At 39.4% G+C, this 24,700-nt stretch overlaps 1 protein-coding gene across 9 annotated transcripts in view; it reads left to right on the top strand.

Moving 5' to 3' along the window:
* AUTS2 (activator of transcription and developmental regulator AUTS2) overlaps positions 1 to 24,700 on the top strand; it is a 1,126,706-nt gene that overhangs the window by 296,885 nt on the left and 805,121 nt on the right. For all 9 annotated transcript variants that reach the window (XM_059693405.1, XM_059693404.1, XM_059693397.1 and 6 more), the window contains exon 2: positions 8,122 to 8,334. In XM_059693405.1, coding sequence (XP_059549388.1) covers positions 8,122 to 8,334 — 213 coding nt within the window. The remainder of the gene's footprint in view (positions 1 to 8,121; positions 8,335 to 24,700) is intronic.

Below are 24,700 nucleotides of genomic sequence, written 5' to 3'. Positions count from 1 at the left end.
CATAGCCAAGTTTTCTCCAGGGGAAACTGCATGGCCACATTATGGGCTAAGGCCAGAGTGTGGTCATCCTTTTGTTTCAGGAATCTGAAAAGCAAGTCTCCTTTGTTATTGTAATAGTAACATGCAGTTTTGCATTATAGCAAGGGTTGCCATTTTAAAAAATAGCTCTGTTGATGGATAATTGACATTAGTAAACTGTATGAATTAAAAGTATAATTTTTGATGTTTTGACATGTGTATACACCCATGAAACCATTGCTGCAGTCAAGACAATGAATATGTACTTCACCCCAAAAGGTTTCTCATATCTCTCTGTAATCTTCTCTTCCTGTCTCTACCAAGGAACCACTAATCTGCTGTTACTATTGATTATTTTACATTTCCTAGAGTTTTATATAAATAGAATCATACAGAATGTAATATTTTGTTAGTCTGATTTCTTTTACTCAGCATAATTATTTTGAGATTTATTTAAGTTATAGTCTATATTGCCGAGTAATACTGAATTGAGTTATATGACTGTTTATTTATCTGTTGATGTGCATTTGAGTTGTTCCCTGTTTTAGGCTATCTATGTATATAAAAGCCTAAGTGACCGAATGACCAGTCGACCGGTCGACCAGTTGCTATGATGCGCACTGATCACCAGTGGGCAGACGCTCTACACAGGAGCTGCCCCCTGGTGGTCAGTGCACTTCGACAGCCAACCTCCCACTGCCAGCCAACCTCCTGCTGTCCCTCCCCCTGGCCGACCAACCTTCCACGGTCCCTCCCCCAGCCAGCAGGCCAACCTCCTGTGGTCCCTCTCCCCAGCCAGCCAGCCACCACCCCCCTGCAGCCCCCCTCACCATTGGCCCCGATTGCCAGCCAGGCCGAAGGACCCCACCTGTGCACAAATTCATGCACCAGACCTCTAGTAATAAGTAAAGCTGACATGAACATTCATCTTTATGTGGACATGTGCTTTTATTTCTTTGCAGAACTACATGCAAATCAAAACCACAATGAGATATCACTACATACAGATTAGTATAGCTAAAGTGAAAAAGAATGACCATACCAAGTGTGGGCAAGGATGTGGAGGAACGTTCATATACTACAGGTAGGAATGTAAAAGGACAGCCACCTTGAAAAACAGTTTGGCCATTGTTTTAAAGCAGGAGCATGGTTGGGTCATATGGTAGGCAAACTTAGAATATTTTTATTTATTTATCTTTGTTCTTGAAAATATTACTGATGTCCTCCTTTCCCCTACATTGTCCCCCTTCACCCTTGCCCTCTTCAGATCTCCCTTGCACTATTGTCTGTCCGTGGGCTATGCATATATGCATATAAGCTGAACTTAGAACTTTTAAAACAATGGCCAAACTGTTTTTTAAGGTGGCTGTCCTTTTACATTCCTACCTGTAGTATATGAGCGTTCCTCCACATCCTTGCCCACACTTGGTATGGTCATTCTTTTTCACTTTAGCTATACTAATCTGTATGTAGTGATATCTCATTGTGGTTTTGATTTGCATTTTCCTAAGGACTACTGATGTTAAACACCTTTTCATGTGTTTATTTGCCATCTGTATGTCTCTTTCAGTTAAATTCTATTCAGATAAAAATTTTGCCCATTTAAAAATCAGTTTGCTTTCTTTTATCTACTTTCGATAATTAAAAAAAATATTCTGGATACAGTTTTTTTAGATAGACACTTTACAAGATTTTTCAGTTAAATGCTGTATCTCTTCTTTTTCTTAACAGTGTATTTTGAAGAGTAGAAATTTTAATTTTTGATAAAGTGTAATTTATCAATTTGCTCTTTTATGGATTGTCCTTTTGGTACAATATCTAAAAAATCATTGCCCAACACAAGATTACAAAAGTTTTCTCCCATATTCTCATCTACAAGTTTCATAGTTTTAGGTTTTACATTTAGATTTTTGATATATTTTAGTTAATTTTTCTAATTAGATTGAGATATAGATAAAATCAAGTTTTTGCATGTGGATATCTAGTTGTTCCATCAACATTTGTTAAAAAGATTATCATTTCTCCCCAGAATTGCTTTTGCATTTTTGCTGAAAAACAGTTGTGTGTGTGTATATATATATGTGTGTGTGGTCTATTTCTAGACTTTCTGTTTTGTTGGATTGGTTGATTTTTCTATCTTTATGGCAATACAGAGTTGCGATTTTAATGCAGTGGAAGGTAGCAGTAGAGAACACCTTACCTCCTCACCTAACCCACTTTAGTATTAAAATATCTCACTGATTTGCTTGTTACCGTCAGTAAGCAGTCTGAGTTCAGTGATCCTTTCTTAGAATATTTCTAACAGGTGACAAAGTATCTGGCACATAGTTGCTAATTTGATGTTTACTTTTTAAAAATGTGAACATGAGAGATGATCTTTTGAATGCCATACTCGTAATTTCGTTTGTAATGTAGTCTCCTCTACTTACTGAAAACTTTAGGTCCTGAAAGCCTGTCAATAAGTCCGTATGTTCAAAAGCTTGAAGTGGGGGACCAACGTGAATATATCTATGCAATTTTTAAGTTTTAAAAAGACCTGTTTTTTTGTATGTTTGTTTCTTTGTGAGTTTTTCACTTCGTATGATCATTATAAACCCTTTCACTTCTTTTGCATTTGGGAGAAGTACGGAATCAGTGGTTGTAGAAGCATTCAAAGCAGTACAAATGTAATGCAATAAATCAACAAAAGATTTGATAGACTAAGATGACAGCACACACACAACCAGTAGAGCCTTTTGATCGTGACAGGCACAGCACTCCCCCCACTTTGTCTTCTTTGTTATTTTCTATACAAGTCCCTAAGATCAGATAACTAATAGAAGAGGTTCTATATAAATTGCACCCCTCTTTCACAGTATGAGTACACATGGGCACATGCAGGCATACATACCACAGATGCTCTGTAACTGAGGGGCTGCCCTTAGATTAGTTTGGTTGGAAAGTTAGATGGAGACTTTTCTTCTAAAACCCATTTCGTACAAGGCAGACAAATCGTGCCCTGTTTTCTATTGTCTCTGGCTTCATCTGTAATCAGCAAATGGAGCCCTGCAAGCCCACATAGTGTTTCATTGGCAAATTGTTACTCTTTCCCAGTTTGCACAGCACTGAACCATCTCATTTTAAAGTTCAGGAGTGGCAGAGGAAACCAGCAGATGATTGGAATTTGGGATAAGGGAAGTCAAGAGCAAGATCACTTATTTTGGTCTGTTGGTCTCTGAGACTCTCAGCAGATGCACTGCTATGACCCTGCCCACCATCACCAGTGACTGAAATATCACATAATATCCACTCTTCAAGAAACTTATTCCCATCTGTTGTGCATGGCTTTTATATTTACCCCGTCTAAATCTTTTGACCTCACTGCCAGCCTTCTGTTATTGGCTCGCTGGCTTGCTTGCTTGCTTGCTTCTACTGTGATTGTCAAGTGAATGCCTTAAAGCATTTTTCCTAATCTCTCTCTTATCCCTCTGCCCTCCTTTACATTCCCTCCCAGTGCTTGTTTGATAAATGCTTTCCTTGATGAGTATGGGGCATAGTCCTCTTATTTTCAAAGAGCAATGAAGGTAATTCTGAAGGATATGAATTTTCATTGAGAATCACTAGCCTAGGTCATGGTAGACTAATAAATCATTAGGCCTTTAAAAATCTTTTATTGATTCTACAAGATTATTTTACAAGCTAGACAGTTTTACTCCACATATTGTATGTAGCATTATTTTATAGACTGCCTATGTTTCTTTAAGGAAATTCTTAAATTAGTTGCTAAGAGTTTGTTGGTGGTGGGTTTGTGGATGTATGTGTGTGTGTGTGTGTGTGTGTGTGTGTGTGTGTGTCTGTGTGTATACCAGCAATTTTCAACCAGTGTGCCGTAAAACATGTGATATCTGCCTATTTAGTCAGGGGCACTGACCTCTTTTCCCTTAGATTGCCACATAAAAAAAATGACAACGGCCAAAACAACAATAGCCATCTGGTGTGAATGAATCAAAATTATACCTATTTTTTATTTCATATGTTTTGCTGTGCTGCGGGATTTTAGTAATTAGTTTATATGTGCCACGAGAACAAAAAGATTGAAAATTGTTTATATGTTTACGTATACACGTGTATGTAATCAGGTGCACAGCTCTTCAGACTATTAAAGACTGATTGCCTTTATTATAAATCTATTTGTCTTTTATTCTCATTGTTTATAGTGAAAAGTTTTTGTCATTTTTTTGCCCCAAGACAGTCAATGAAAATTAAACGATTATTTTAATATATGCATAATAAGCAGTCAGTAAATGTTTATAGAGGGGAAAAAGAAATAATGGCCTGTTTTATTCAGGAATTATACTAAAGGGCCTATATAGTAATTTATAAATAATAACTATACCTTTGAAAGAATAAAGATCATCTCTAGTCTTTGAAAATATAAACTTCTTATATAATAAAAACCTTTAAAACACTGTTCATTTCTTCTTTACCTGTTAAGCCTCTACTCTACACACACTTTGTTCTGGTCTCTCTTCCCCTTCCCTCCCCACACCCTCCAGAGTTGAAAATCTCAATATTAATTGGAGCTAAGATGATTGTACTGCTGCTGCTAAGACTTGAGCAGGTCTCTTACAAGCTAATGTCACAGCATGTGGTCTATTTGTTCTGTGTAGCTGTTCTGCAGTACAGTGAGAATGCCTTGATTAATAAGCTACATGAGAATAAAATGAATTTGGAAAAAATTATACATACTCTCATAAATATTAATTCACATTTGTATGGAATTGCACATAATTTTCAATATACTTTGGAGCACCTTTGGTATGAAAAATTTGGTCTCTAAAGAGAGAGACATAATTTTTTTAAAAGCCCAGTTGATACATTATTAAATATCATTTGTTTATTAATCTGATACTCCACATGCATGTGATGCAGGGCAATAGGTGGGTTATATCACAAAGAAAGGAGGTGTGTGTGTGTGTGTGTGTGTGTGTGTTTTACCCTGTGTGGAGTTTATATGTTATTCTTAGAAGTGGTACAATTTAATCATATTATATAGAGGCAGTCCATGATGGAACTCACCTGGCTGCTTCTGCTAGCATTGTCATTATACCCGAGTGTCTTTTCATGATAGCTGACTGTCATGATTACATGTGAGACTAAGCACTGAACGGATGTCTGACATAGCTGGCTGGTAGTGGACACTGGGCAAAGGAATAAATATACATTTAACAGCAGTTAGGCACCGTGTACAAGGTTCTGAGACTGTGGAGTCAATGGCTGTGAGCACTTGCTTTGGTCTCACCTCCTCCCCTGAACACACCTCACCACATCCTCACTGCATCAGGAGGCCTGCCTCTTCAGTGGCAGAGGGTAAATCGTCGGCAGTGATGTTAGACCAGAGGTGCTCATTTGCCTTATGAGACTGCTATCGTTGATATCTTTTTGTTCCAAGGACAAGGCTTTTATTTTTTTCTGGGGCTTCTTGCTATTTTCTGTGATCCTTCTTGTGTGCCATCAGTGCCTGCTAGGTTCCCTGGTTTTCTGCTTTAATCAACTTTTCTAGGTTGCTGTACTCTGTTTTAGAGGCAGCCTGGGATATTATTAAATCGCTAGAGGCCTGGTGCATGAATTCGTGCACGGGTGGGGTCCCTCATCCTGGCTGTCAATCGGGGCCATCTTGCCCAGCCCCAATCAGGGCTGATAGGGGCCAGCCAGCCGGGGGAGGGACTGTGGGAGGTTGGCAGTGGGAGCACACTGACCACCAGGGAGCAGCTTCTGCATTGATCGTCAGCCCCCTAGTAGTCAGTGTGCATCATAGTGACCAGTCGACCCATTTGGTCAATTGGTCATAATGGTCGCTTAGGCTTTTATATGTATAGATTGTTGTGGTTTGTAGGTTTGGATATTTTGAATAGTTGTCTTATTTATTTATTTATTTATTTATTTAGCAAGTATAAATATATGTACCACCTATTATTTGCCTGACTCTGTATGTGAAGCTCTGGGGTTACTGAGATAAACAATACTTACTCCCTGCCCTTGTCCTTTCAAGGATTTGTGCACCAGCTGCCTCTGGGCCTTTGCATAAGCTTTTCTCTCTGCTCAGACTTTCAAATCTAGATCAAATGGCACTCATGTTTTCAGCCACAACCCCCTCCTCTGGACCGGACTATTTCCCCCAACTTTAGTACCCTTTACCTTTTCTTTAGAGCAGTTAGTTCATTTGACAATTACACATTTGTGTGATTTGATTAGTATTTGTCTCCTAAATTCTAAACTCCATGAGGTGAGGATTTTCCCCCTACAAAATTGTTTTCTTAGCACTGTAGGGCACTGATGAGTTTGTACTTGGTATATACTAGTAGTAGGTGCCCAAAATATATTTGTTAAATGAGTGAAAGCTTGAGAAGATTGCTTTTGTATTATATAAAGGTCTCCCTGAAGAGGCAGCATTACAAAAAGTCCTTGAACTAGAAAAGAGAGAGCTAGGGAAGGGAGGTCTTTTGAGGCCAAGGCAAAGTAGTCATAAAGGTCTGAGGTCCCGAACAATTGTTGTGTGGCTTATCTGGGAAAAGTTATTGAGGAGGTCTGTGTAAGTCAAGTGGGGAGTGTTGGGATATAGTAGTAGAAGCAGTACAATAGATAACTGCTTCAAGAATATTGGCTATCATAGAAACCCACACCTGAAACCTATCTGATTATGTTGCCCAATGTAACCCCAATAAATTTAATAATATAAAAAAATTAACTATGACAGAGAGAAAAGAGGGGAATTTTGAGAGGGGAAATTTTTGCTCTTTTATATTATTTTTAAATGTGCATTTAGGATTATGGACGCAGAGAAATTAGGTGGAGGTGAGGAGTTTCATATCCAATTATTTACAAATGATACAGTGCCATTTGTGTGTGTGTGTGTGTGTGTGTGTGTGTGTGTGTGTGTGTGTGTGAATCCTCACCCAAGGATGTGTTTCCATTGATTTTTTAGACAGAGTAGAAGGGAGGGGTTGAGAGGGTAGAGAGAGAGAAACAGAGAGAGACAGAGACAGAGAGATAAAGGCATTGATTGATTGTCTCCAGCATGCACCCCAACCTGGGCAGGGGATTGAACCTGCAACCCAGGTACATGCCCTTGACTGGGAATTGAGGGGCTAATGCTTTAACCACTGTGACATCAGTCAGGGCAGCGCCAAATATTTTTAATTTTAGTGTTTCATGTGACAACATTTCTCAGGGATTAAAAAACATTCACATGTATGGAATCAAGTCATCATTGAGCCCATTTTACATATGGGCTCATAATTGCAGTGACTTACTCCACGTCTCATAATGTATAGTGTGTCAGGGCTCAAACCCAGGTCCTTTGGGATCTCAGTATATCCTGAGCTGCCTGCAGACACATAACTTACTAGGTTGTGTGGCCTCAAATTCTTGCCTGTAGTTTCTACAGATGCTACTTTTTATTCCAGAACATCCATTACCCTTCTATTACCCTTTCCTCCACCCCCAACCACACACAGGAATAAATGAAAAGTTGCTTTTGATCTTCGTGATAATATTGTTAGATTTTGCAATGAAGATGTGAATTACGGATGCTCAGAGGAACTTGTGGTGAAAATATAATGCATTAAGGAAACATCTTAATCGTATGAATTGACAGTTTCCTTCTTGCTGGCTCACATCCACCTGGCCCTGGTATGTTCAGTCTTATGCTGCTGTTTTTGAATAGTGCATGCACTTAGTACTCTTTTTTTCAAAACACAATTGATGTACCATCTTGGGAAGTGAATGTATTTAGCCTCCTTGGGGAATATTGTGTGCTGGACCCAGCACAGAATCAAATAGAAAGCCATTGTCCCAGGAGCAGTGAAATCACATTTAATGGACAGGTACTCTGTGCTTAGTTGAATTTTTTTTGCCCAATAGGAATAGAAAGGATATATTTATGGTGGCATTAGGAGCTAAGAAAAATTAAGAGCCAAGTTTCTTAGTTTTCAATATTCTCATATCCCACTTTCCTGTCCTTCCCACCCTCCCTTTTAGTAAACTCATTTAACCTGTATTTTGAGTGTGACCCTAGATACCTATATAACCACCACTTCCCTTTCCTTCTCTTCTCTTCTACAGAAAGATGTAGCACTTAAGCCTCAGGAACGTGTGGAGAAACGCCAGACCCCTCTGACGAAGAAGAAACGAGAAGCACTTACCAACGGCTTGTCCTTTCATTCCAAGAAGAGCCGCCTCAGCCACCCACATCACTACAGCTCAGATCGAGAAAATGACCGCAATCTCTGCCAGCACCTCGGGAAGAGAAAGAAGATGCCAAAGGGACTCAGACAGGTGAGGAAGCGTGGCTTTGTTCTTTGCTATGGCTGAAAAATCCCCTCCTTAGGTACCTGTTCCTCAGTGGTTCTTCCTACCAGGTGGAGAAGATATCCGTGTGGGATGCTGGAAGGCTGCCCTGCAGAGCTTTGTGCTTGCTTCTGAAACAGTATACCAAACCAAGCTCAGTGTTTTTTGTTATGATTTGAAACTTCAGCATGGACCCCTTTAGTCAGATGTGCTCTGTGTAGCAAAGCTCGATGCTGCTGCGATTGGCAGACTAACTGAAGTCTTGATGGTAGTCAGGATAGCCCAGCTGGTAGGGGAGAGGTCCTCATAGTTAGGACAAACAGAACAGGCCGATTCGATCACATACGCCATGTATCTAAAGGTTCTCAGGTGCGAAAAATGGTTATCTACATGCAAGCAGTGCCTTGCAAAGTTTAGATCTTCCTGGGAAGCTCAGGTATTGTGGCATGTGGGAGAGCAGCAGTGAAGAAATGAATTTGCCTTTTGGATCCTTAGTTGCTCTCTGTAGCCCATAATTCAAGACTGTCTTTCTGATCTTCTGACTTTATGAAAGTCTGGTCGTGAGGCTTACTGGTCTGTTAATAATTAGGTTTCAATGATCCACAAGAAAACATAGCTCTTGGCATTTGGAGAGCCTTTCTGCCAGTGGAAATCCCCACATGAGATAGATTAATAATGAAAAACAAAGCTGCGTATAGCAGTTTTTCTGCACAAATCCAGAGGCTTTAGTGCCTGCTGAGTTACCTGTGTCCTGGGTGTGTTTTGTTGTTTTTGGCGGGACTCCTGGGTGGGGTTGACTGCCACTTGAAGGAAACAGAGCAGGTGCTCTAATTAGAAGCTAAACAGGTAATTTCTAGTTTGCACATGTTTCTCTGCAGAGGTGGAAGATTTGGGATCATATAAAGCAGTGATTCCAAAACCGGCAGGTCATTAGAATCATATCATAAGCCTTTTTGAAACACAAATCCCTGGCCCCTCCCTAGGACCTAATGAATTAATCTCTAGGGGAAGAGGCACACAAATTTGTAGTCTTAGAAAGTTCCTGTTTGGTAGTGGTAAGTTCAGTTTGGAAATACGTCTTATAAAGCATCAAGAATATATTTTTGATGAAGATTTTTAGTTAAAAAGATTGGAAGGACTGAAAGCTTCAATAAATTCTAGTGGACATTTTGGGATTAAAGTTTAACCTGATGGGTAATAAAGGATATACTCCTGAGAAGACATCTAAAGTGATAGATTTCAACATAGACTCTAAAGAATCTCAGGGAGAGTTTCCAAACATGATGTACAGGGCAGTTTTTCTAAAGGAGCATGTGTCCTGGTATAAAATGCCAATTTGCAGTTATATTAATAAATAGAGGCCCTGTGCACAGATTCTTTCACCAGTGGGGTCCCTTGGCCTGGTCTGCAGGGATCGGGCCAGAATCGACTCTCTGACATCACCCGAGGGGTCCTGGATTGTGAGAGGGCACAGGCCAGGCTGAGGGACCCCACCGGTGCACATTTGGGGCCAGGGAGGGCCTGCGGGAGGGCTTCAGGGTATGTCTGGCCCGTCTTGCAGGGCGAATTGGGGCCCTGGAGGGACCATGGGAGTGCTCCAGAGCGTATCTGGCCCGTCTCTCCCAGTCCCAATTGGCCGCACCCCAGCAGCAAGCTAACCTACCAGTCAGAGCGTCTCCCCGCTGGTGGTCAGTACACGTCATAGTGACAGGTCAAAAGGTCTAACGAACAGTCGGACACTTAGCATATTAGGCTTTTATTATATAAGACTTAACATTTATCTAATGCATGCCATGTTATAGTCATTGGATAAGAGACTTTGTGTGGTATAATCTGTAATTCTCACAATATTCATAGCTAGTAGGTAATATGATTACTGTACAGATGGGAAAGCTGGGGCCCAAAGAGATAAAGTGGCTTGTTTCAGGCCACTTAGCAGTGAGGGATCGAACTGAGCCAGGGTTTATACCCAGATTTCTTTGACTTGCTTATTATCTATATATGTTCTGCTTTTCTTGACTGAGAAGAGGATTACGCATGAAAGGAAAGAGAACTCCAGGTCATAGAATTTAGGGGACCAACAATGTAGAGGTTCTAGAAATTACTTGAGTAGTTGGTCAGAGGCAGTGATTTTGGTCATAGAAATGGCCTATGAAGGCACAAGAAGAAACTGAATAAAATACCAAGTTCAGAGAACAGAGAAAGGTGGCAAGCACATTTGGATGATGGTCTATATTTTTATTAATTTATTTTTCCCATACAGAGTGGGGTGGGGGAAGAAGGGCGATGTTCCATAAACAGTGATGTTCCTGTGGTATTGTGACTCCCAATTCATGCCTTGAGTGTGAGATATATGAGAAAAGTAATTTTTCCCAGTGGACAGGTTGCAGTGTAACCACCACCTCTCCCCCAAGTCCTCTCCCCCAACAGGGTAAGCAGAAGCTTCTTACCCTTTCAGGCAAAAAGCAAACAAACAAACAAACAAACAAACAAACAAACAAAAAACACAATTTAATTCTGAGTCTACACTAAGCCATGGTTCCTAATCCTTGACACTCTTATTCCCAGACCCTGACTTTTCTATTCTCAGTCCTCAAAACTTCTCTCTCTACATTGTCCTCTGGTAAAATGGTTTATGATTATAAAGAAGGCTAGGACTGTATGTCTCAAATTTGAGTAGCTATTGGTCCTAATGATCAGCTTTTTGATGCTAGAGAAATCAAACCTATCCTTGTTTTAGTTAAAATATTTGAAAAGTAATTATATTGACTCCCTGTTATGAATCAGGGAGAAGGAAAAATGTATCGGATTTTGGCCTTTGTAAGGGATTTAAAAAGAAGTGGTCTTTCTTATCTTCAATGTTCATGCCAAAATATAGTACCCAAATCAAGTGTTATTTTTCTAATGGAAAGGGAAGCAGTTGATAATTGAGATAAAGACCTAATACTTTTCATTTGCAATATTCCTAGAGTCACATGTGCTGCTATGAAACCCTGAACAATTCATGGTCTGTTCCTGCCCATCAGTAAAATGAGAGGTTTCTCAGGCCCCTTCCTCTGAGTTCCATGTTTCTTTAAAATTGTGACTAACGGCCTGGCCAGTTTGGTTCAGTGGTTGACCTTTGACCTAAGAACCAGGAGGTCATGGTTTGATTCTCAGTCAGGGCACATGCCTGGGTTGCAGCCTTGATCCCCAGTAGCGGGAAGGTATAGGAGGTAGCTGATCAATGATTCTCATCATTGATGTTTATATATCTCTCCTTCTCCCTTCCTCTCTGAAACCAATAAAATATATTTTTAAAAAGTATGAATAATGCAGAGATATATAATGCTGTTGAGGTCCGGAAAGGAAGACCATACTAGGTCTGAAGGTGGTTTAGATTTGGGGTCTAAAGAAGTGGTTCTGTGAAGACACTTAAAGGAGAGAAATGATATGCATTCCTAGCAGGAGAAAGAGGCACGGCTAGTTGTGTGTTAGCCCAAACAAATGCCATCTGTTGTGTTATCAGCGGTAAAAGGTGACAGGTGAGTGCTTAATGGCCATAGTATCTGTTCAAAAACTTGTGCTAAGGATATTTGCCATTGCTTTTCTATCTTGATAGATGCTTGCATACATCACAATTACTTTTTCCCCTGTCTTTGCCTCTTATCAGATAAAGTAACTGAACCTGACCATCTTAGCTGGGAGGGGACCTTGAGATGAGAGTTGGCCTTAAGGAGAATTTCTAAATTAATGGATTGTTGTTTAATGTCTCTTACTGTGTGAGTTCTAATGACAAGAGTTACAGATGAAAGAGGGCAGTAGGAGCTGAGAATCTAGTCTTTATTTTTGACTTGGTGAGAGTGGATTACTTTTGTTTTTTATTAGGAAATGGTACTTTCTGAGCCGGCAACTAAATGCACAGCTTTCCTATAATTGTAGGAAGGTGTTACTCCTTAGTGGAGAGGAAATAATAGGATTTCCCCCTGTCCCTGAGAATCCACTGAAGACAACTAATCTTTTTACTGTGAGTGCAATTAGTTTTATGAGAGATGTGTAGTTCTACAATCAAACTGCTTTTTCCTACTTTTGCTTGATTGAGAAAATCTCGTTTTTCCATTTTGTTCAAAGAAAACTTTTAACCAGCACTTAATCACGCCAAAGGAAATTATTTGTTGTATTCTATTTTTAAGCGTAAATACATACTGACTTAGAAGATGCTCAGCTGGCAACTGTCTTGTAAAATGGTTGCATTTTTTTTAATATGGCAAATTTGAATACTCTCCTTAATTTTTAAAGGGGTTCAAACAAATAAAGAAAGGAACAAGCAGCCTGGCCAGTGTGGTTTAGTGGTTGAGCATTGACCCTTGAACCAGGAAGTCAGGGCACATGGCTGAGCTGTGGGCTTGATCCTCAGTAGATGGTGTGCAGGAGACAGCCAATTGATGATTCTTTCTCACTACTGATGTTTCCCTCTCTTTCTCCCTCTCCCTGCCTCTCTCTGAAATAAATAAAAGTATATACAAATATTTTTTTAAAAAATAAAGGAACAAGTTAACTGTTACACAAAAGACTACATGTCTTTCTGATCCCCATAGGCCTATATTTGTCCTACACAGAACTGTTTTGCTCATTATGTGAGCACTCAACCATTATATAAAAAAGTTTTAGCTCTTACTAATAGGGACATGTTAGTTTCTTGTTTCTTCTTAGACGTGGGAGAGGGAAAAGCAAAAGAGAAGTTGTATAGGTCCTCTCTGTAAGGAGCTTTATTCTCTAATTGGGAGACTAAGTCACAATGAAATAACTTAGAACACAATGAATTGATGTGTTGCCAGGATTTTTAGCCAAATTATGACTTTCTCAGCAGCATTTTTTGAAAATTTAATTCTTCCTAGTGTTTTGAGTTTTCTTTCATTATATCTAACTTCTAGACCATAAGGGATGTTTTAAAATTTTAGTATTTGCTAGTTTAAAACACTGAGTGAACAAAGCACTTTTTTTCATTCATTCATTCATTCATTCATTTATTTATTTATTTATTTATTTATTTATTTAAATATATATTTTATTGATTTTTTACAGAGAGGAAGGGAGAGGGATAAAGAGTTAGAAACATTGATGAGAGAGAAACATAGATCAGCTGCCTCCTGCAAACCTCCTACTGGGGATGTGCCCGCAACCAAGGTACAGCCCCTTGACTGGAATCAAACCTGGGACCTTTCAGTCCGCAGGCCGACGCTTTATCCACTGAGCCAAACCGGTTAGCGAACAAAGCACTTTTAAAAATGGAGGCAATGAGGAAAAGTTGATGAGAGTTCAGAGAATTCTCAGATTTGGTTATAAATGGATATTTCTAAATCTCTGTTTAGTCCATTAGTCTGTCCTTTGTGTCTCTGAACTGAACCAGAGGATACAGGCTTAACTGAACTAGGAGGAATTTGGGGATTATATGAACTCTTCTGATTAACAGACAACAGGATGGATCATCAAACTAACTTGTGGAGCCTCCTTCCTAACTGAATTTTAGGTGACAAAAATCCATTTATCTAAGGGCAGAATTTCCCAGATAAAGATGTAACCTATTGAAATTGCTTCTAGCCATAGAAGAATACCATTTGAGGGGAGAATAAAGGAATTCGGGATTATTTCAGGAGTCCAGCCAGGTAGATTCTAAACTTTCTGGTGAGAATGGCTTATGTAGGAATGCCTTATGTGGTTTTAAAATCTTTATGCAAATTGAACTGAGTAGGTATTGCTTGTAAGGAATGGAAATTTCCTCTTCTCTCTGAAAATCTAGTATGGCGGTATTAAACTTGGTGGAGGATGTGGAGTTTACAGTGAAGATAACACAGTTGTATACAAAAGTGTAAACTGGGGGTATCAAAAATGTATACTGATTTCTGGAAGAAGAGGGATTGATCCCAGTGCCACGCCTTTAAAATCAGAGCTTTTGTTAGAGCTATGCCTGGTGGTTGCATCTGCTTTGCATGACTTTATTTGGAGTAACTGGTTGTGTGGGTACAGAAGAGTCCAGGTGACTAAGCCTCCATCTGGACTTTTCCTTTTCCTAAGGGTGCAGTGTTTCTCACCCGTGCTCTTTTCCTTTGAGTGCATTTGCTACCCGAGGCTGATCCTTTATTTCAGTTGGACTGACTCAGATTGTCTGAGGACTTTCCTGTGAGATGTGTTACTAGTAGAAATTAACTTGCAAAGGAGGATACATAATGGAAAACTTTGATTAAACAGACCCAGTTAAAGTCACATTTCTGAAGAGCTGCTAATTAGTTTTGGGTGGAAATCCAGACTGAAATCACACAGGTACTTATCCAGCTTGACTCTAAAGCCTACAGGTGTCTGGAAATCAGAGCACTTGAAACTCTGATATAGTTAGGAACTTTAGTAATAAAAGTATATATGAACTTTGCTCTGTTATAATGTTAGATGACTGAGGGTACCTTGAGCTAGAGTCAAGAAATGTGAGCTGCAGTTAAATCATTTTTATTTCATACTTCAAAATTTCAAGTTTAATGTGTTAATTGGGATTTCACTTGTTTTTCAAAAAATAGGTAGTCACATGAAAATTACAGATATTAAATAAATCTTTAATTTTTTCTTCTTATGAATTTAAATTGCACATTACTTTTTTCCCTTTGTTGAAACTACAGGAATAAGAATAAAAACATATAATGAAGGATTAGGCGAAGAAAGATTGGCTTAAAATTGCTCTTAGAATCTTGATTGAATTGAAATAAGAATAAAATGCTAGTTTCAGCATCAGTTATTGAGGAAACCCCAATTCAGGTTTATTGCTGTTCAGAATTAGTTGTGCATTATATTGGAGGTATTTGGAAACCTGAGACTAATACAATAAATTATATGAAGGGTGTTTTGCTTTCTTTTGTTTTAACTTGGGCATTTGGGAGCAGTGATAGTTTATGTTTTGAGGTCTACAATTTTTTATTACATGTCTCCTGACACCTTACTTTGTTGTCTGGGATATGTTGTCGGCCCTGAATGTTAGCAAGAGTGAGTATAAATATTACTCGACTTCAGAGAGACAGATGTGTTTGGAGTGATGTGCCTGGTAATAAATTTTATCCCAAGTGACTTATATAATTCTTAATTAAAACTTAGTAAATATTACTAAAAATGGACATAGCACGTTGACTATCATCTCACAAAATAAAAGCGACAGAAATAAAATAGGCTGACAGCAATAAAAAGAATGTCCAGTAACTCAGCTTGAGCAATCTTGAGTCCTACAGTAATTGTTCCACAAAACAGTGACGATCATTAATCCTGAATTAAGGATTTGTTACATGTATGTGTATGCAAAATTTTACTATCAAGGGCCATTTAAATCCCATGTATTGTAGAGGAGTAAGAAGGACAAAGTGTAGACATGATTTCCAGCTCTACCTGCCATAAATTCCTATAATATTAGTGATTGAATGGTGAAGGAACATGTTTTTCTTGTAACAAGATTTAGCCACTCTGTCTTTAATAGTTGATGGATGAGTTTAGACAGAACTCCCTTTCTTCATTAAAGACTGCATTTTTGTGTTAATTTCACATTTCCCCTCTTCTGATGATAAAATGTTATCTGCATGTGGTCAGATTTTAATCGCAGAACACGAAATAAGCCTCTGTGTGTTCTGCATTCTAATCCGCTCACAGCAATCCCATCTCCACACAGATCTGTACATGACAGGTAGTGAGTGGGAGGTGGGAGTGGGTGGGTGGCTGTGTGGTTTGCAGTGGCGTTGGTGGGAGCTGAGCAGATGGTTGTGATAGCCACGTGTTGCGAGATTCCCGTGGGAGTTGATGGTGGTGACAGGCGACTCATAATATGCTATTTACAGTTTGGGTTTGCAGTCTTTCAGTGACATCTGAATGCTCTTTAGCAACTGCTTTCATTACTGCCTTTCGAGGAGCTACTAATTGAAAATGAAATTGTGGGTGGGCTTTAAGGCAGGCACAGGCAACTGTGTGTGGTAAATGTTACTTGAGAACTGTTGGCTGTCTTGATGCCCAATTTGTAATTATTTTTCCAAGGAGGAAAAGCCAAAGGTGCATTTGAAGAGTCAGTATTTTCACAGAGGCAGAGCTGAACATCTCATCCTGCCCAGAGAGCCAACTGTGCACTCACTGGGCTGGAAACCAAGCCATCTGCCCACAAACTCACCTTTGTGTGGTTCTCTTTAAATGCATAAAACTTGTAAGGTTATTTTAAATCTGCTATCACCTTGTAGTATTCTCTGTTAGTTTTTTGTAGGATATCCTTCTTCTTCCTCTGTTGTGTTAGAGTTAGTATGCAGGACAAAATGATAATGTGATCTCTTGAACTTAGAGACATTTATATTTAAGTTCTTGCATGTACCTTTTCTTCCTATAAACCTTTTTTTCTATGATACAATTCTGTTGAAGGCAATTGGCGCCCCAGGCACTCTGAGGGAAGAGGAAGATGGTGGGTTTGATTGAAATTTGACAGTGGATAATGTTCTTGATTCTCTTTTGGCTGCCTCCAGGGATTGTCATTTCTATTGCATCTTCAGAGTAGTTGGCTAAAGCATCAGTAGCATTTCTGAAATGGTAGCTTTTGTAAGTGTTTATATGTTGAATTATTTTATCGCCCATTCTCAAAATAGCTTTGAACGGAGAAATCTTGTGCTGAACAAGGAATGACCTCCCTCTTGGAAGTGCTGTTAGCTCTCTTTTTAATTAAATATGAAGATAGAATACAGTATTACTGCATTCTTTTTAGCTTTCCCTTGAACATTTCAGTGAATAGTATGAAGCAAAATTATACTGAATTTATATGCTTTGTTTAAGTAGGACCAATATTTGCTTTTAGAGAGTCCCTGAGGCTCGGGCCTACGGGACCTTTATGACACACCCCTTGCTGTACTTAACCCTCAGTCCCATTAGACCTGCTTTGCCACCGGAACCCAACTGTTTTAGTGCACTTGAGCTACTGCTGGGTCCTAATGATGTCTAAAAGAACCTATTTCAGCTTTCTCAATGAATTCTGGAGCATTGCTTATTGTTGCAAGAGCCGGCGATTTCATACCAAGCAGATACAGCAAAGGTCTTGCAGGAGCTTTGGTTCTTTTCACACCTAGGGGTGTGAATCCTCACCTTTGTGCTCCCAGACACACACACAGAAGCAGAAACCAAGTGCCTCACAAATGCAGGCAAGTCCTGTCAGGGGCCCACCTGGTGTCTTTCCGGAGGCTGCTGAAACACTTTACCTGCATTCATTGATCACAGCTCTGCAGAAGCTGCCACTTCTCCCGTGTGGCGCCTACAGTGATGCTATTGTAGCAGGTCTCTCTGGGAAAACTGTTTGCACCTGCGTTTGCTCAGTAAGTGCTTGTGTCATATGTTTTGAAATCATGTAGTACAAAGGTGGACAGGCTCTGCTTGTCAGTGATGGTTTTGAGTGGCTGAGATTAGCTATAATTAGATTGAGAAGCAATTAGCTGCATTTTCTGGATAAGGAACATACAGAAAAATGCTTCTCAGAGGGTGGTCTTTGGACTACCTATTTCGGAACTAACTCTGGGGCTTTTGTGAACGTGCAAATTCCTGTGCATCACTTCCGACTTGTGGGGCCAGAGTCCCCTGGGTGGGGATCAGCTTGTTACACCAAGTCCTTAGGTAACGCCAGTGCAGATGCTGTATGAGTAATATTTTTAAGTAAACTGAATTGTACTCATTTTTCTTTTTGGAAAAGGGAAAGGAAATATTACTATGTTGTTTGTAAAACTTGTGACAAATTAAAACATTTTTGAAACATTTTGTATGAAAATAATTTTATGAATACTAGGACCGTGTTCTTGTTCTGTATATTTACTAATTGAGTTCTTTTCCAAAATATTATTGGCAAAAAAAGAAATGCTTCTGCCAAATGCTATAGATATTATGTTACAGAAAATAGTGTTTTCAAAATGGCTACTTTTTGGTAGGGGGTTTTAGAATAATTGTGTTGTATTATTCTCTTTTTAAACTTACCAACTCCTTCAAATAACACAGCTTTCATACACATGGTAACTGGAGTTTTTCATTATTCTTTCTTTTAGGTTGTATTTATTTATTTCTTCCTTCAGCACCACAGTGGTGTGTTGAGCTCTTAAGCTGTATAAGTTTAATGAGTTCTCCGTGTTACAAAGTTTGGTGTTATTTGGTGGCAGTATTGGGGAGCAGGTGTGAATGAAATCTGAAAATATTGCCTGTTTATTTGTGGGGATTAAAAATCATTAACTGTTTTCTTCATTACAAAGAAAGCTTTGGCTTAATAAAATGTTATACTTGAATTTCTGGTTTGGGTTCCACAAATTCAAAAGGAAATATTTTCCTTTCTAAAATCAAACATAATAAAAACCCTCAGAAGAATTTTCATTTAAGTAGCAAAACCTACACTTATGATTTAACAATTGCCTGAGGTGTGTCAATAGTAGGTAGCATTCATTTTTAATGCATTGCTATGAGACCAGAAATGCTGTTACCCTGGAGATGGGTGAAAAATGATCTACTGAACAGTTGCTAATGAAATTATCATACTGTATGAATAAGATTATTAATAATGACTTTCGATTTAAAAAATACTATCATCAGACTTCCCAAAGAAATAAGGAGGAGGATGGGAAATGCCTCTGCCTTTAAGGTGAAATATAAAGCTGGACAGTGAACCCTGCACTCACTGCTGAAAGGCTGAATGGTGCTTTTCTAAACTTAAATAACCCATTTGTGTAGTTGTCATCTACCTCCTACCTCCCTGCATTAAAACTCTAAATCGGTATTTCTCAAATGGATGTGGCAGTGAGGGAGGACAGGGAGAGGCGCTGAGAGGGTGTGATTGTGGAGCTGTGTTTGAAGGGGGGAGGATATATTGGACTTAAATATTCCCTTCATCCTCCAGGTAGAGTGAGGAGACAAATTGACATATCAGGATATTGAAAGGGAAGGATATGGAGTTAAAAAACCATTTCCCTGGTGATTGGTACCTTGCTCTTCTCCGTCTCCTCTTCAAACCTGAAAGTCCATCTTACTCCTTCTCCATCGCTGAGCTTGCCTTCAGGCTACACTTTCAGCTCCTTGGCTCTCTGTTCCTACTTCTTCCATCCAGTGCCTCTTGCTTGCTTCTCCATCCAGCCAGGATTGCATGGAAAACCACTTAGATTAGCTTTCAAAGTTGCCTTTGCCACCTGGTTCCTTGCTCCCTTCACCATGATGGCCCTTTTCACTCAAAAGCATATTGCTATTTAACAATACAATACTTATCTGGATTCTCACTAAAGTTCAGCATTATTTCACTCACTGCCATTGTACCCTCTTGTTAAAAAGATTTCAGTGACCCATAACCACCTAAATAAAATCGAAGCCCCTTAGTGTAGGACACTGAGGTCCTAACTAAATTTGCTTGAGCATAACTTCCCAGCTGCCTCTCCTTGTCCCTACTCTCCATAAACACCAAGCTGTAGCTCTGTTGTTATTTGCCGTCAAATGCCATTCTTACTCCACACTCCTGTTCCCTTTGTTTGGAATGGCCTTCAATAGTCATATTTATGTTTCGATGGTGACTTCAAATCTGCTTCTTCTTGGGCTTTTATGATCTTTTCCATCAGAATTAATTTTATTTTCTTCAGAACTCCCATGATCCTTTGTGTATTACAAGGGTGACCTCAGAATGTACCACCTAATGTATGACTTTTCTGAGAGTTAAAGAGGGCACCATTAATAATTACCTTGGAACAATAAGCATAAATCCGGACTTTCTGGAAAACTGGAATATATGGTCACTCTATAGTCCACTTTTAACCTTTTTCATTTTGTACCCTCTTGTAGAGTTGGCTGCATATGTGTCCTTCTCCCCAGCTATAGTGAAGCTCCCTGAGGACATTACTGTGTGACACAGGGCCCAGGCTACTGTTGCACATAGCGAAGTAAACCTTTAAAACCATGAGCTATCCCTGCCTTCAAAAACTGAGCTACCTTTCCCATGTTCACATTTCCATTCTTGAGCCCTTTCAATCCATTCTCCATAACGCAGCCAGTGTGATCTTTTAAAAATATATATTTGATCATATCATTCCTAGATGCAAGTCCTCTTAGTGGCTTCTCAGGGTATTCACATTAAAATTCAGACTCCTAGGAGCTGTTGTGCACCATTATCCAAATCCCTGTTTCTTCAGTTTCACTTCATGTTACCGTCTCTCACTCACTGGTTCCTGCCCATCTAACCTTCCTTCATTTCTTTCGATATGTGAAGTTTTTTCCTGTCTCAGGAACCTACACATCATGCTGTTCTCAACACCTGAACTGGTCTTCCCTCTGCTCTTTGCATGCTTCTTCCAGTCCTTTAGGCCTTAGCTGAAATGTCACCTTCTTAGAGAGGCTTTTCCTGGCCATATTTTCTTTCACCCAAGGTCTGCCCTTTGCTCTCCTTTGCTCTCACCTTTCTCCTTTGCACTCACCTTTTTTATTTTCTAACACTTAAAACACTTAATGTATAATTATAGATTTTTCTTTCTGGTATCCTTTAAAGTCTATCCCTTCTGCTGGACTCTAGGTTCTCCAGAAGGAAAGTAACATACTCATCGTCTCCACTATAGTGTTTGTAGCACATAGAAGAATGTGATTGATAATTAAAGTTGCATGATTGGAGGTTGGAATAATTATTTTTCCAATTGACAACATTGCTAATCACACACTCTTGTTGCATTCCAACATTAATTGCTTACAAGAAAAAAAAAAAGCCAATACAATATGACCTTTGTTTTTCCTCTCTGGGGATATGAATGTAAAATGAGATACTGATCAGCACATACACATCAGGCAAAAATTTATTCCAAGAATATGGTGTCTGCTGTTCTCTATGGAGTGTCACATAGATTGTCTTCCCGGTGTTCTAGCCTATTAGGCTAGTAAAATAGCTAGTGCTGCCAGGAAAAGCTGGCCCATGGAAACTGCAGCCTTCCATTCTCAGAGGTGATCCAAAAGAGACCAGACAGGCAGCAGAGACAGAGGGGGGGGGGGGGCGGTAGGAGTGAGGTGGAATTTACTGAGCACTCTTTCACGTGCAAATATTTATGTGGGGCTCTACTTTTTTACCATAAAAGTGCAAACTATTTCTAGTATCAGCATGAATAGCCGTCTTTGCACTGTAAAATTATTGTCCCACATGCACTCTGTCTAAAATATTTTGACTTTAGAAAAGTTTAATTTTATTTCCTTTTAAAGTGGGCTAATTAATTCATTCTCCCCATATTTCCTGGTTCAATAAACATTTACTGAGCATCCTTTGTGTGCAAACCTTATACAAAAGACTCTGACATACCAGAAAGATGTATACCATGGAAACCCTGCCCCTGCTACATTTACAGCTTGATACAGCCATCTATCTCTCCTGGTGGAGAACTCAGCATAAGGGAGGCTGAGACTGATGGAGTAAGTGCAATTCAAAAGGAGACACTGCTGAGCATATATTAAAGAATGAATACCTTCAGATATATGTATCAAAGTTCTTTGAACTTGTGTCTTTCCTATTTTTCTTGACCTCCCCTTTGCCTTTTTGAGAAAGTTTGAGAATAATGCTCTATCCCAGTGATGGCAAACCTATGACACGCGTATCAGAGGTGACACGCGAACTCATTTTTTTTGGTTGATTTTCCTTTGTTAAATGGCATTTAAATATATAAAATAAATATCAAAAATATAAGCCTGTGTTTTACTATGGTTGTAAATATCAAAAAATTTCTATATGTGATACGGCACCAGAGTTAAGTTAGGGTTTTTCAAAATGCTGACACGGCGAGCTCAAAAGGTTCGCCATCACTGCTCTATCCCACCGAATGCATCAATAACTGTTAGAATTAGTGCTGTGATGTTTATCAGTTCTCTTGGTTCTTAGTTTACAAATAAAGGCTTTGGCATTCTCATATTTTTGCCTGAAATTTACTGGGAAGTACCTGGATAAGTAATTTTATTAAGTAATCTTAATGGCACTCCAGAGTTTCCAGAAATTGCCTTTTTTTCCCCGACATAGACTACCAAAATAGGTATGTTTTCTTGAAATGGTTTTGCTGTGATTACATTCCCAGTTGTGCCCACTTACTCATGGAACTCTTGATATCAAAAAGTCATATTTCTGTCCAGAGATTTAGCTTTTAATGCTGATCTACTCAAAGCAGAAACCAAAAATAACTTATCGCTCTTTGTCATCTCTATTTACTTTGGAAGTAGATGATTCTTTTCAAGGCAAGTTGAACTTAAAATATTCTAAAATATTCAAAAGAAATATTTGAATGGAAATTTATGCCCCAAATTTATAGTGAGAATACTGATGGAAGATTGTATAGTTAATGATCCCAGGATTATATTTTAAAGCAGTTCCCGATTTGCTAACAAGTTTTTTCCCCCTCCAAAAGATAATTTGTAAATTTTTTTGTGTGTTTGGAAATTCTAACTTTCTTAGAAATTGTTAAAAATAGTGATTTCCCAGTGAATTTCTAAAAAAAAAATGTTCTTTAAGATTTACTCTTCCTCTTGCACTACTCACTTTCTCTTGGTATCCACTCATTAAATTGACCATGTACTACTATAGGCAGACAGTTTTCGGTGCAAAAAGCAAACAAGACAACAAAGATCTCTGCCTTAGTGGTTGCTGTCCTTTTAACTGCAGACAACTTCCATTTAAATGTTCAACCCTGACCTTTCTTCTTAGTTTCCAGATTCATAAACTCAGGTGCTTATCACAATTGTGGTTTTTCCCCCCTTTATTGATTAAGGTATTATATATGTGTCCTTATCCTCCAAGGCCCCCCCACCACCCACCCCCCACTCATGCCCTCACCCCCCTGATGTCTGTGTCCATTGGTTAAGCTTATATGCATGCATACAAGTCCTTTGGTTGATCTCTCCTCTTTACCACCACCCTCCCCTACCTTCCCTCTGAGGTTTGACGGTCTGTTTGATGCTTCTCTGTCTCTGGATCTATTATTGTTCATCAGTTTATGTTGTTGATTATATTCCACAAATGAGTGAGATCATGTGATATTTATCTTTCTCCCACTGGCTTATTTCACTTAGCATAATGCTCTCCAGTTCCATCCATGCTGTTGCAAATGGTAAGATTTCCTTCTTTTTTACTGCATCATAGTATTCCATTGTGTAGATGTACCACAGTTTTGTAATCCACTCATCTGCTGATGGGCACTTAGGTTGTTTCCAAATCTTAGCCAGGGTGAATTGTGCTGCTATGAACATAGGGGTGCATATATCCTTTCTGATTGGTGTTTCTAGTTTCTTGGATATATTCCTAGAAGTGGGATCACTGGGTCAAATGGGAGTTCCATTTTCAGTTTTTTCAGGAAACTCCATACTGTTCTCCACAGTGGCTGCACCAGTCTGCATTCTCACCAGCAGTGCATGAGGGTTCCTTTTTCTCCACATCCTTGCCAGCACTTGTCATTTGTTGATTTGTTGATAATAGCCATTCTGACAGGTGTGAGATGGTACCACATTGTCATTTTGATTTGCATCTCTTGGATGATTAGTGACTTTGAGCATGTTTTCATATGTCTCTTGGCCTTCTGTATGTTGTCTTTCGAAAAGTATCTCTTTGGAATGCTTATGGATGACTCTGGTTAAAAACAATTTGTGATGATGATTGTATCACAGTTGTTTTTAACCAGGGTTATCCATATGCATTTCAAACTCAACGTGTTTCACATTCAACTCCATAATAGTTGTCCTAATTTCCTTTTCCTCTTGAGTTTCTTCCCTTAGTTAATATGTGTACCATCAGCTAACAATCTGCCATAAATCTGCTAGATCATACTGGAAACCTGGAAGTCATACTCCTCTTCCTGTCCCACCAGCTGGTTCTGCATTTTGCCCTGAGTCTCCACCCCTCCTACCTATCTCGAAGTGGTTCTTCTTTAATTCGGTATTTTTAGGACTTCCGTTCAGTTAGATTTGAGGGGGTCCTGAATGATGGTCGTTCTGTGTTTTACCTGTAATTTTGATGTGGTTGTGGGAGATGGCGAAAACCACATCTTGACCAGAATCCTTGGCTTTTATCTATAATAATAAAAGCATACTATGCTAACCGACCTAACAACCAAACAGCAGAACGGCCATCCGAACGACCTTCCAGATAACCACGCTATGGCATGCACTGGCACCAGGCCAGCCAAGGCGGGTGTGATGCGATTGGTTGGGGACCCCACCATCACTCCACGATTGCCCTGCAGAGGAAGGCCCAGGCCACCAGCCAGCGGGGCGATCAAGGGAGGGAGAAAGAGGGTTGGAGGCTGATGCTGGCAGCGCCAGGCCAAGGCGGGTGCGGGGCCAGCAGCCAGAGGAATCC

The sequence above is a fragment of the Myotis daubentonii genome, chromosome 4, assembly GCF_963259705.1.
Source record: "Myotis daubentonii chromosome 4, mMyoDau2.1, whole genome shotgun sequence".
In the NCBI taxonomy this organism is placed as follows: domain Eukaryota; kingdom Metazoa; phylum Chordata; class Mammalia; order Chiroptera; family Vespertilionidae; genus Myotis; species Myotis daubentonii.
Note: the sequence above shows the minus strand (reverse complement) of the source record. Positions and strands in the feature narration are given on the sequence as shown.